The sequence below is a fragment of the Phyllobates terribilis genome, unplaced genomic scaffold (assembly GCF_046119375.1).
Source record: "Phyllobates terribilis strain yellow unplaced genomic scaffold, ASM4611937v1 Scaffold_1__5_contigs__length_1240528914, whole genome shotgun sequence".
Classification (NCBI taxonomy): domain Eukaryota; kingdom Metazoa; phylum Chordata; class Amphibia; order Anura; family Dendrobatidae; genus Phyllobates; species Phyllobates terribilis.
Window position 1 is genome coordinate 973,668,976 of NW_027362761.1, and position 12,171 is coordinate 973,681,146.

The 12,171-nt window shown below is 42.0% G+C and overlaps 1 protein-coding gene across 2 annotated transcripts in view; it reads left to right on the forward strand.

Annotated features, from left to right (window-relative positions):
* Positions 1-12,171, forward strand: part of LOC141156499 (caspase-3-like) — a 31,228-nt gene that overhangs the window by 6,052 nt on the left and 13,005 nt on the right. The window contains exons 2-4 of one of the 2 annotated variants that reach the window (XM_073642699.1): positions 4,587-4,713; positions 5,720-5,841; positions 8,542-8,670. In XM_073642699.1, coding sequence (XP_073498800.1) covers positions 4,691-4,713; positions 5,720-5,841; positions 8,542-8,670 — 274 coding nt within the window. In that variant the 5' untranslated portion in view covers positions 4,587-4,690. The remainder of the gene's footprint in view (positions 1-4,586; positions 4,714-5,719; positions 5,842-8,541; positions 8,671-12,171) is intronic. The other variant, XM_073642706.1, reaches the window with a different exon arrangement.

Below are 12,171 nucleotides of genomic sequence, written 5' to 3' on the forward strand. Positions count from 1 at the left end.
ATGTCATGGGTCACATGAGCGATTTCATTGGCTGACAGCGGCACATGACCCTTTTGAGCCAATCAAATCGCTCACATGACCCATGACATCACCAAAGGTCCTATGGCTTGTTGGCTCTTAGCTAACATAGCAACACCCCCGAAGAACAACTGATTAGCAGCAGCACAAGTCGATTGAGCGACTTATCGCTCAGTGCCAGGTGTGTGAGCGCACACTAACAGGCAGATAACGCATCAATCGCCGACAGCACCAATTTCTGCCGATGGTTGATGCGTGTAAGGGAACCCAAAGGTATTCTGTAATATTCTAATTTTTTTAAGATAATATAAAAGTAGTTTTAATTGGTTTGTATTTTTCAGAGCATGGGGAAAATAAATAATGTCAGTGACAAAGAAGGGCTAAGCAGTACAGGATAAGAAATGCAGATAAAGTGCGAGAGAGCAATAAACTTCGAATGCGAGAAAAACGTAAACTAGAAAAGGAAAATCAAAATACAGTTGATCTAAAAATTTTGAGAAGGAAAGAGAGGTTAAGGAAGGCTAAATACAGGAAAAGAAAAAAATCAGATAATGTAAGGGAACATACTACCAGCACTGCCGTCCCATCAACTTCAAGTGGAACTTATCACTCGCCCCAGGCTTTTAAAAAAAACCTGTAATGCACTACCTAAATCTCCTTCAAAAAAGAAAGCAGTGCTTGCAAAACTTGTTGCAGACATAGGTTTAAATTTGGAAACACCAAAGAAACAAACACTTAGTTCTAGGCTTGAAGTACAGGAGACGGTTATTCAATTTTATAACAAACCAGATATTGTTTACACTGCGCCAGGAATGAAAGATGAGATGACTATTTGGAAAAATGGAAAGAAAACCAAAGAAAGGAAATACTGCTTGACTGTTAGTCTGAGGGAAGCTTATACAGTATTTTGTGATACCTTTACTGAAATTGAAGTGGGGTTTTCTACATTTTGTAAACTTCGGCCAGCTAATGTTCTCCTCCTACATGATACACCAGCTGATCAATGCAAATGTCTGACTTGTGAAAACTTCTTTTTGAAATTGCAAGGTTTAAAAATACCCTATGATTAAAAATCTCTTTGGGAAAAAAACACTATGCAACTCCAATGAGAACTCTAATTGTTGGACTGATTTTTGTGATGTATGCAGCTCTGGAGTAAAGCTCAACACAGAACTTGATCTCACTCAAAATGTATGGTGCAAAGAATGGGAGAAGTTAAGTGAGAACAGGATTCATTGCTCTCTTAAAGAGGGCTGCGCTGCTGAACTGCAAGAATTAGCGCAGGAAAGTTTCAAGTATATGGCTCATCACTTGAATACTAAATGTATTCAGGCAAATGAATTTGCTAAAGACGAAGTCAACCCACAAGTCGGTACAATGCAAATTGATTTTGCAGTGAACTATAGCTGTGAATATCAAAGTGAAGTTCAGAGTGCTCTATGGAGTAGAGGGAGTGTAACATTGTTTACTGCAGCTACAACTTTCAATGGCAACTGCCAAACATATCTTATATGTTCAGATACAAAATATAAAGAGCAAAATACTGTTGCTTGCTTCATCAGTGCACTGTATGATATTGTTGAACCGAAACCAGATGCTATTCCAGACATTGATAAGGTCATATGGTCTGATGGCCCATCTTCAGAATTCAAAAACAGATTCATGACTGAGTTTTTAGAAGAATTAGGCTTTAAGTACAGAAAGCCATTCGCGTGGAAGTATTTTGCTACAGCTCACGGGAAGGGGATAGTAGATGGCGTTGGTGGCCGAGCCAAATCTCTCGTTCGCAGTCATGTTATGAGTAAATCTGCATCAGCACCAATTGTGCAAAATGCTTCAGACTTTTCAAAATTAGTAAAAGAACTAATGCCAAAGACAAGAGTTCTCTTAATAAATGACCGAGACATTTCCAGAGACAGAAATTGGAAAAGTGTTCCAATTCCAGGGATTAAGTCCATGCATATATTTAAAGCTTCTCCAAATAAATGTTTGCTTGCTTTTAAGAATGCTCTTAGCCCTGGAGTAGAAATTAATGCAGCTACTGTAGTTCAGCCTGCTATACAACAGGTGACTGGGTCATAGTCAAGTATGATGGGAAACTCTATCCTGGTGAAATAACGGGAAGAGTAGAGAATGAATATGAGATATCCATCATGGTACAAGCAGGTAAAACTACCTACTGGAAATGGCCAGTGAAGGCTGATAAGTTACTTTACTCAGTAGGACAAATTCTAAAGAAAACAACAACTCCAGTCCTGGTGAACTCAAGAGGACAGTACAAGTTTGAAGATAATGTGCTTTGAGCCGTGATGCACGGGACACATGATATATTGTTTTTTGTTTCTCAGTGGACCGTATGGGAATTATTTCAATTATATTATCTTAGTTATTACTCTGTTTTGAAAGTGTATTTCAATATTTAATAATATGTATGTACTTTTTATTTGCACAAGAAGAAAAAATGAAGATTTTGCGTGATGCACGGGACAATGAAATGTGGAATTTAAAGTATAGTCTCAAATGTTCAAGAATGCAACTACCCATTCTTTCATGTGTGCAATTTGTAGTGAACTGATGTGTCTTTCATCATAAATAAATAGAGTTAAATGCAACTGATAGTTATTGGGTGGAACTTGTTTCAAAATAAGATACTTTTGTGTGTTTTTTTCCTATTAAGAAACATTCAAGTTTACAAAGCGAATTCTAAGACAATCTGCTCAATATTTATGTGGCTATAGTTTTTTCCATTAATTTAGAGTGTGTTCTTTCTAAAAAGAATGAAAATTCAATCTCTAACACAAATTTGAAATTTGACACCATGGTTTCACTTTCCAGAGAATTGGCCAAATAATAAAATTGGACTCATTAATATAGCATTGCTGGACAATAATCACAGGACTCATGTATAAATATTATGGGGGCAATTTGTTCAGATGTTTACGCCAAAATCTGGTGTAAACACCTTAATAAAGTCCCAATAGTTTTGTGCGTAACACGGAAGTTGTGTACAATATTACCGACTATTGGCGTCTACACGTCAGTCCCAGCCAGCTATGACAATATGGACGGGTTAGACATGTATGGGGTTTGGTCACGGCTGCCAGTCAAATTAATCATAAGCTACGTCACTAAAGTGATGTAACTTACTCCAGAGATGTACGCCAGTCCCCGACTGTTTACATTTCTGGTATCGGTGCATCTTGGGTAACAGACGCGCCTAATGAATTGCTATAATATCTCTAATTATCAGAGGGGCACAAGGCACATTATAGAACTGCATAATATTACATGATATAACAATATGATGGAATTTGCATAACAGTGAGTTAACTTGGTTAACCAGGTGGTAATTTCATTGTGTGGCTCTCCAGGGGTCTGGTTGCCACAGTAATAGGAATATTACGTCTGAGAGCAAGTGGGAGGTTTCTCTGGTCAGAAGCCCTAAGCATGCAACACCGCCCGCCCAGACCTGGGAGGGGAGGAATCTGCCCTTATAAACTGGGTCTGGGGCGGGATTAGTTGAGTCAGAGCCTGGAGAGGGAAAGTTACAGCAGGAGCTCTGTAGGAGCTAGGAGCAGAAGACCAGGGGTTGGAAGCTAAGCAGAGATATAGCTCGCCCTGGCAGAAGAATCTAGGAACCGGACACAGGAGTCCGAGGCTGTGGGGACTGATATTCACCCAGCAGCAGAAACCAGCCGGCAGGGGATTCCAGGTCCTCTGGCCATAGAAGCCCGGAGGCTCAGTCACAAGGAAGGGACCAGCACCGCCATCCAGGAGCGGAGGCTAACAGAAGGCCCCAAGTCACCAGCCATACGGGTGAGCACCACACGGTATACTCAGGGACGTGGGCTACTTCTACCCGCTTACAGCAAGGTAGCCAGAAAGAGTGCAGATAGACGGGGAGGCCTACAACTCCACCTGGCCAGGGGAACTCCTGTTTGCTCGCAGACTGACCAGGCCCCTTATGTTAGCCAGTACTCCCGGGAGGGTCTGCCTTAACATCACCAGTAAAGACCCTGAACTGCACTGCAAAGACTCTGAGTCGTTCCTGCTTCATCGCCGCACCAGCACTACTAGTGCACGGGAGTCCCAGCACTATCACCATCAACTACACTGCCCTGGGGCTCCACTCTTCCCGTGGGGAGTCACACTACCTCAGCTGCACACACCATCAGCCCCAGCGGTCTGCCTTGCAGCGGCGGTCCGCGCTGACCGCAATCCACGGGTGGCGTAGTCGGACAATTAACTTAAAACCCACAAAATACCGCCATTGGCCTGACCACCCTGAGCCACGGGACCGGGTCACCGCCACGGATACTACAACCCCCAGAAGCCCGGTTCCGGGTGCCCCTCGGCCCAGGGGGCGAGTCAATTGCAACAGGGCAATGGTTACAAATAGCAACCAATAAGAATATACAGCCTAGGACATAACAATGTAACGTTAGCACTATATTAAGAGGGTGGCAGATCTAAGCACTGGCATAAAAAATAACAACCGTTACTTTTCTTTCATGTTGAATTGGGCACTAAAGTAATTTTCTGAAAGTGTGACCACTATTTTGCAATAGTTTTTTTAGGACTCCATAATACTTATCCATAAATCCCTGTTTTTGAGAAGTTGAACCTACCAATAAAGGAGTGGAAACAAAATAGCTGGAGCCTGCAAACAGTAATGGAAGCGCAAGTGCATTTTGTGTAAGTATCATGTCACTCTTCCTATTAATCTCTATAATAATACACGGACACAACTGTAAGGCTGCAGAAGTATGTAACTTGTATAGATAGAATTACAATCAGTGTTTTAACTGTCGAGATGAAGAAACAGATCAGTGATGACCCATAAAATGATAGAATCAATCAAGATCAATGATAACCAATCTCCATGTCCATGAGATTTTTGACTGAGATCTTTAAAAGATTGGCGGTTTTGAACAAGTTATTGCATTATTTTAAGAGAATTGGTGGAAAACATACTATATATTGAATACCTTAGAACAGGGATGTCAAAACACACAGAGGGCCAAAATGAAAAACTTGGACAAAGTCACGGGCCAACCAGTATACAGGATAATGGGCCACACAGTCCTCCATGCAAAATAATGGGCCCACATAGTTCTCCATACAGAATAATGGCCCCACATAGTCCTCTATTCAGAATAATGGGCCCCACATAGTCCTCCATACTGTATAATGGGCCCCACAAAGTCATCAAACAGAGGCTGGACAGATATCTGTCTGGGATGATTTAGTGAATCCTGCTTTGAGCAGGGGGTTGGAACAGATGACCCAGGAGGTCCCTTCCAACTCTACCATTCTATGATTGATCCATACAGAATAATGGGCCCCACAGTCCTCCATACAGAATAATGGGCTCCACATAGTCCTCCATACAGAATAATGGGCCCCACGTAGTCTTCCATACAAAATAAAGGGCCCCACATAGGGGTGGTGGTTCTGGTGTCACGGGCCAAATAAAACCACCGTGCGGGCCTGATTTGGCCATGTAGGAGAACGAAAATATTCATGCGCGAATGATATTTAAAACATGTAGGCACCGAGCCTAGTGAATCAAAAGGAAAAAAAAAAAAAAAAGATTTTTGCATGGATCCAAGATTACAGATCTGATACATTAGTTGACTTGTGCACCTAACCTATCACAATATATGTATAATTCTGTAGTCTTGCCTTTGGTTTTGGGCAGACATAATGAAGAAGATGCTAGACCAACAATTCTGACTGATGAAAGCCATAATTACTACAAGATGGACTATCCTGAAAAGAGCCTTTGTTTAATATTTGACATGGAGCACTTTGACATCCAAGGTGATTTTAGTTATGTAAGATATATTGTATAGTATAAAAAGGTTATTGTCTACATACAATGGTGCTTAAAAGGTTTGTGAACCCCTCAGAATTGTCCATATTTGCACATAAATATGACTTAAAAGTACATCAGATTTTCACACAAATCCTAAATGTAGATGAAGAGAAACAAATCAAACCAGTGAAAAATATTAGACTTTGTCATATTTTTTATTGAGGACAATTATCAAATGACTGTGTGTGACAAAAATATATGCACCTTTAATTTCAGTATCTGGGATGATCTCTTTGTACAGCAATAACTGCAGCTAAATGTTGCCACTAATTATTGATTAATCCAGCACCTTCCTGTAGAATTTGCTGATAAAATTCAGAAATGATGGTTCCATCAATGATGGTAAGCCATGCTGACCCAGGAGCAGCAAAACAGATCCAAACCTTGATACTACCACTGCTGTGTTTCACAGATGGTATAAGGTTTTTTTTCTCCAAGCAATGCTTCCCATTTAAACAAAATTAAACTCTATTTTGGTCTAATTTATCCACAAAACATTGCTGTAATAGTCTTCTGGCTTGTTCAGGTTATATTTAGCAAACTGCAGATAGGCAGCATTGTTGTTGTTGTTTGGGAAAGCAGTGGCTTTCTCCTTGCAATCTTGCCATTCAGACCCTTTTTGTTCAGTGTCCTCCTGATGGTGGACTCACAAACATTAACTTTAACTAATGTGAGCGAGGCCTTTAGTTGCTAAACTGTTACCTTGGGTTCCTTTGTAAATTTGCAGACTATTGCCTTGCTCTTGGAAGTGATCATTTTTGGTTGACCACTCCTGGGGAGGAAATAATGGTCTTAAATTTGTAACATTTTCCAGTCTGACAAATGTCAACAAATCTTCTGAGCTCCACAAATATCTCCTTTGTTTGTGCCATGTTACACTTCCACAAACATATTGTGAAGATGAGACTTTAACAAAACACCCACTCATACCTGATTTTTAATCCATTGATTGGAAACACCAGATTAATCTCTCGTTCATATTATCTGCCAATCCTAAAGATTGTTTCCCTCAAAATATGACAAAGTTTAATACTTTTCACTCATTTGTTTAATTTATTTTAAACTACTTTTAGGACGTCTGAAAATCTGATGTAGTTTTATGTCAAATGTATGCATAAATATGGAAAATTCTAAAGGATTCATAAACTTTCAAGCACCACTGTATATTTCAACTGACATCCTCCTGAATTTCACATGTGATTTTTAATGTTTTTTTTTCTATAGAAAATAATGACAAATCACTGGCATATGTTGCCAATTGGTGGGGTCTGACCCTCATGACCACTACAGTCCTCAATATGAATGGCCTGTAGCACTAACAAGGCTTGTGGCTTTCATGGATTTTCCCTGTACTGTGATGGTTCTAGTCTCTCACCATGCAGGGAACTACAATACAGCGGTTTTCACCACAGTTGTGCTGTCTTGCATCTCCTTGTACAGATATTGCAGGAGAATTGCTAGAAACTTATTTGACCCTTTTTAAGGGATCAGCAGAGGTCACATAGGTACATCCCACACTGAGCAGATTGTTATTAGACAACCTTGGTGCCACAAAGTAGGGTTTTCAGCAATTTCTGCTAGTTAATAACTTATTGGCCCGTCAAATTATCACCAATTTACTTCTGTAGAACAATCAATGTAATTGGGGACCCATTGGCTTCATACCACAAATGTCAATTGTCTTGTCTTCTCAAAACCTATGACTTAGATGTATGGTCACAGAGATTTATTTTTAAGAGCATTTTGGAGCTGATTCTGCTCCAAAATCCAAATTAAAATGCTTCAAATACTTCTTGGATTAACTTGCCATTGATTTTAAATGCTAAATGTTCTAGTAGTGCAATTCTTCATGCATTAAAATATTATCCTAGAATGTTTGATTTATTTATTTATTTTTTACTATGGGCCTATGAACTGATAGTCAGGTAGTTGCTATCTTACTAGACTGTTATACCTGGTGCTGAATCAGATCGGTTTCGAACCGCTTCTACCAACAATTCTGCTGGTTCATGTCAACAGAGCAGCTCTTCTTCCGGGCTGCTCTGTCGACATGGCGTGACTGCTGGCATCGTGCTGATTGACAATTGGCTCCTGCAGTTAGGCAGCAGGGAGCCGGCTGTCAGTCAGCATGACATCAAGATTCGCAAAAAAAAAAACACATAAATGTGAACAACACCATAAACCAGGGGTGGGAAACCTCAGGTCCGGGGGCCATTTACGGCCCTCTATGACCTTTTATCTAGCCCACGGACAGATTCCTGGGGACAGCAGTGCTTTCTTTTGCCGGCCGCCAGCCCATTAATTTCTTCTTGTTCTGTGAGCATGCAATGCATATGCAGTGTTCACTACTGAACGCTAAGGTGCGTGCAATGAAAGATTACGTTAGGACACCAGTGCCAGCGTCAGGACGTACTTTGTGGGCAGTTAGTGCACAATTTGTACGGCCCCCGAAGGATGGTATAAATATCCAAATGGCCCTTGGCAGAAAAAATATTCCCCCTCCCTGCCATGGGCTATGAAGGGTTCATGTTCTAGCCACGAAAATCAAGGATAATATAGGTATTTGAATGAGGCCTCAGAAATAGTGCCCCAAAAAATAAAAGATAAGATTGCATAAAAATCAGTTGTATTTGCTCATTTATAAGGTTTTCAAAGGCGTAAAGGCACCGAAAAAGACAAAACCACTTTAAAAGAAACCTTTAAGAAAATAGGATTTCAAGTAAGAACTGAAGAAAATTTAACCTACGCAGAAATAGAGACCGTTCTGGAGAAAGGTAAATGATGATTTTGGTTTAGGTTGCATTACATTCATAAGTAATAACTATTGTATTTACTTCCTACTGATTATATATATATCACCAGTAATGATGTAAAAAAAAAATATTAAAATTAGTATGAAGAATTTAAGCCCTTTCTTATCAAGCAATTTTTTTCCGCTTTCCACAAGTTATAACATTCCTTTTTGTGCATTGGAACAATCGGTAGCGTAACTACCGAGGTGGGGGTGGGGGCAGAGCGCCCATACAGTTAACTCTGTGGCAGAGCAGGGAGACTATCTCTTTGCACTGCTACCCGGCTGCTATGGGGCCCATGCCAGCACCGGGCCCCACCCACCCTTCATCGCAAGTTCAACTGTATCGGCTGGATGCCGATGCAGTTGAAAGCAATGACGAGAGGAGCGTCACCCTCCCTTTCCCATCATTCTCCCTCTGTGTCTGACGTCACTGTTGCAGACACTGGCAATGGGCAAGATGACGTCAGTACATTACACTATATAGAAGCCTATGGGGAGTGCATTATACTATAGAGGCCTATGGTGAGAGCACTATACTATATAGAGGCCTATGGGGAGTGCGCTATACTATATAGAGCCCTATAGGGAGTGCATTATACTATATGGAGGCCTATGCCTATGGGGAGTGCATTATACTATATAGAGGCCTATGGGGAGTGCATTATACTATATAGAGGCCTATGGGGAGTGCATTATACTATATAGAGGGCTATGGGGAGCGGGTTATAATATATAGAGGCCTATTGAGAGTGCATTATGTTACATGCACGCCGCTAGGTTTAGATGGGGGCAAGACAGGTTTCATGAATTCTTTGGAATCCTGGGGGAACAGTTACTCAGGGCGACCATACATTGCAGTTTCCTCAGGCACAAGATGTATTCACTTGCTGGCGCAGACACACTTGACTGAGTCCTCATGAACAGGTGAACAGTAGAATTTAATGTCACAGCACGCCCAGTACAGATCAAGCCTCTTAAAGCAACATGCTTCATAAACAGTAACAGCTTCTTCACAAAGGCACATTAATTCAGTCTCTTCTTGTGTCACAGCTCAGTGCACCCATGATCACAGTCACTTTAGTCCCACTACTCAGTGAATCCATCAGCGGTCCCTGTCCACAGTGCCACATACTTTACCTTGGAATGCAGTGAGGTATGGGGGGGGGGTAGAACGGAAGGATGAGTCCAGTCCTTAGACCTGGTGTTCAATCCCTTCTTCTGCTTAAAAACAGTTAACTCCTGCTTCAACTTCTTTCTAGTGCAGATACTTCTAGCAACTAGCAGGCAGTCGCAGTAAGAGAGTTCCAGGGCCCTCATCAGCATGGTGAAGAGGTCTGTATCCTTTAAGCTCGCTCTCCAGCTCAGCACTGACACTACACAGTCCAACTGGGACATGCATGATCACTCCCCTAAGCTGCACCCTGTTAGCCCCTCTAGTTGCTGGATGCTTAACAGCATCATAGACAGTATCTACCCGTCACAATTATACTATACGGAGGCCTATGGGGAGTCCATTATACTATATGGAGGCCTATGGGGAGTGCATTGTACTATATGGAGGACTATGGGAAGTGCATTATACTATATAGAGACCCATGGGGTGTGCATTATACCTATATACAGGCCTATGGGGGAGTTCATTATATTATAGGGGGGACTATGGGATGCATTATACTATATGGAGGCTATTTAGGGGGGCATCATCCAGTGAAGGGATTACAGTGAGGGCTATCATACGGTGAGGGGGCCATCATACAGTGTGGGAGCTAATGTGGGGTCTTTGTACAGTGTTGGAGCCATCAGTTTGGGGGCTAGTAAGGGGTCAGTATACTATGTGGGGGGTACTATGCAGTGAGGGGGCATTATACTGTGTATAGGAATGCATCATACTGTGTAAAGGGGAGTTGTACAGGGGGGAGACTCGGGACATTATTAAATGTTAACTGGGCACTTATTGTTATAGGCTGTGTGCCCACGATGTGTTTTTTAAGCGTTTCCGCAGCGGCAAAAACGCTGAAGAAACGCTTAAAAAACGCATGGTAAAAGGCCTGCCATGTTCCCCAATGATAATCCGCATGTGCTGTGCATATGCTGCGGAAATTTCCACTGCGGATTATCATTGTGGAAAAAAACGCAGCATGTCCATTAATTTTGCGGAAGCACTGAGTTTTTGCCGCCATTGACTTGCATTGGAACGCTTGGATTCCGCATCACTGCATATGTAGATGCGCATTCCAATGTGCGGATGGTACCTGGGTGTGGAGGACAGGAGACTCTCCTCCGGACCCGGGTACCATAGAACCTGTGAAAAAAAGAATAAAATAAAAAATAAATGTTATATTTACCTTCTGATGGTCCCCGCTGCTCTCGTCCTCCCATGCCGGCAGCTCGCGATGGACTGAAGGATCTGCGCTGACATCATAGTCATGTGACGGCAGGTCCTTCAGTGTACCGCGATCTGCCGGCAGCCAGGACGGAGCGAAGCAAGACTCCGGGGGCCATCGGAAGGTAAGTATAGATTTATTTTTTTGCTTTTAACCATTCTTTGGGGTCACACTATATAAATCCATGCCGTTTGCATGGATTTATATAGTGTGACTAAGTTGACAAGCACTTTCCAAGTGATGCTAAAATCGCTTGGAAAGCGCTTGTCAACCCGCATGCGGAAATGCATGTGAAGAACACTTCACATCCGCATGTCCCTGGCAGGAAAAACGCATGTACAATCCGCATGTACAATCCGCATGTGTTTTTTTCTGCCAGGGAGATGCTGAAACGCTCAGGAAAAATCAGGAGCATTTCTGCATCGTGGGCACATAGCCATAGGGGAACTCAGGTTATTATGACTGTCAAAGGGGCACACAGAGGGCATTATTACTTTCTAGGGGCAAAATGTGGGCTCTGTTTTTTAGGGCACTTGCACAGGGCATTAATATATTCTAGAGGTTTGTTTTATCATCTAGAGGGCATACAGTACCATACAGCAGGGGCAGTAATCTTCAGATATCATGATGCCTTGCACAAAGTCAAGGCAACTGGTGCCAAAGGCAGCAGAACAACCCCAAAACATGTTTGAACCTCCACCATATTTGACAGTAGGTACTGTGTTCTTTTCTTTGCTGGCCTCATTCTGTTTTCTGTAAACAGTAGAATTATGTACTTTACCAAAAGCTCTATTTTGGTCTCATCTGTACACAAGACGCTTTCCCAGTAGGATTTTGGGTTACTCATGTACATTTTGGCAAACTGCAGTCTAGCTTTTTTATGTCTCTGTCAGCAGAGGGGTCCTCCTGAGTCTCCTGCCATAGCGTTTCATTTCATTCAAATGTCAAGACAGTGCACGCTGACACTGATGCAGCCTGAGCCTGCTGGACAGCTTGAATTTCTTTGAAACTTGATTGGGGCTACTTATCCACCATCCGGACTATTCTGTGTTGCAACCTTTCAATTTTTCTCTGTCGTCCACATCCAGGGGGATTAG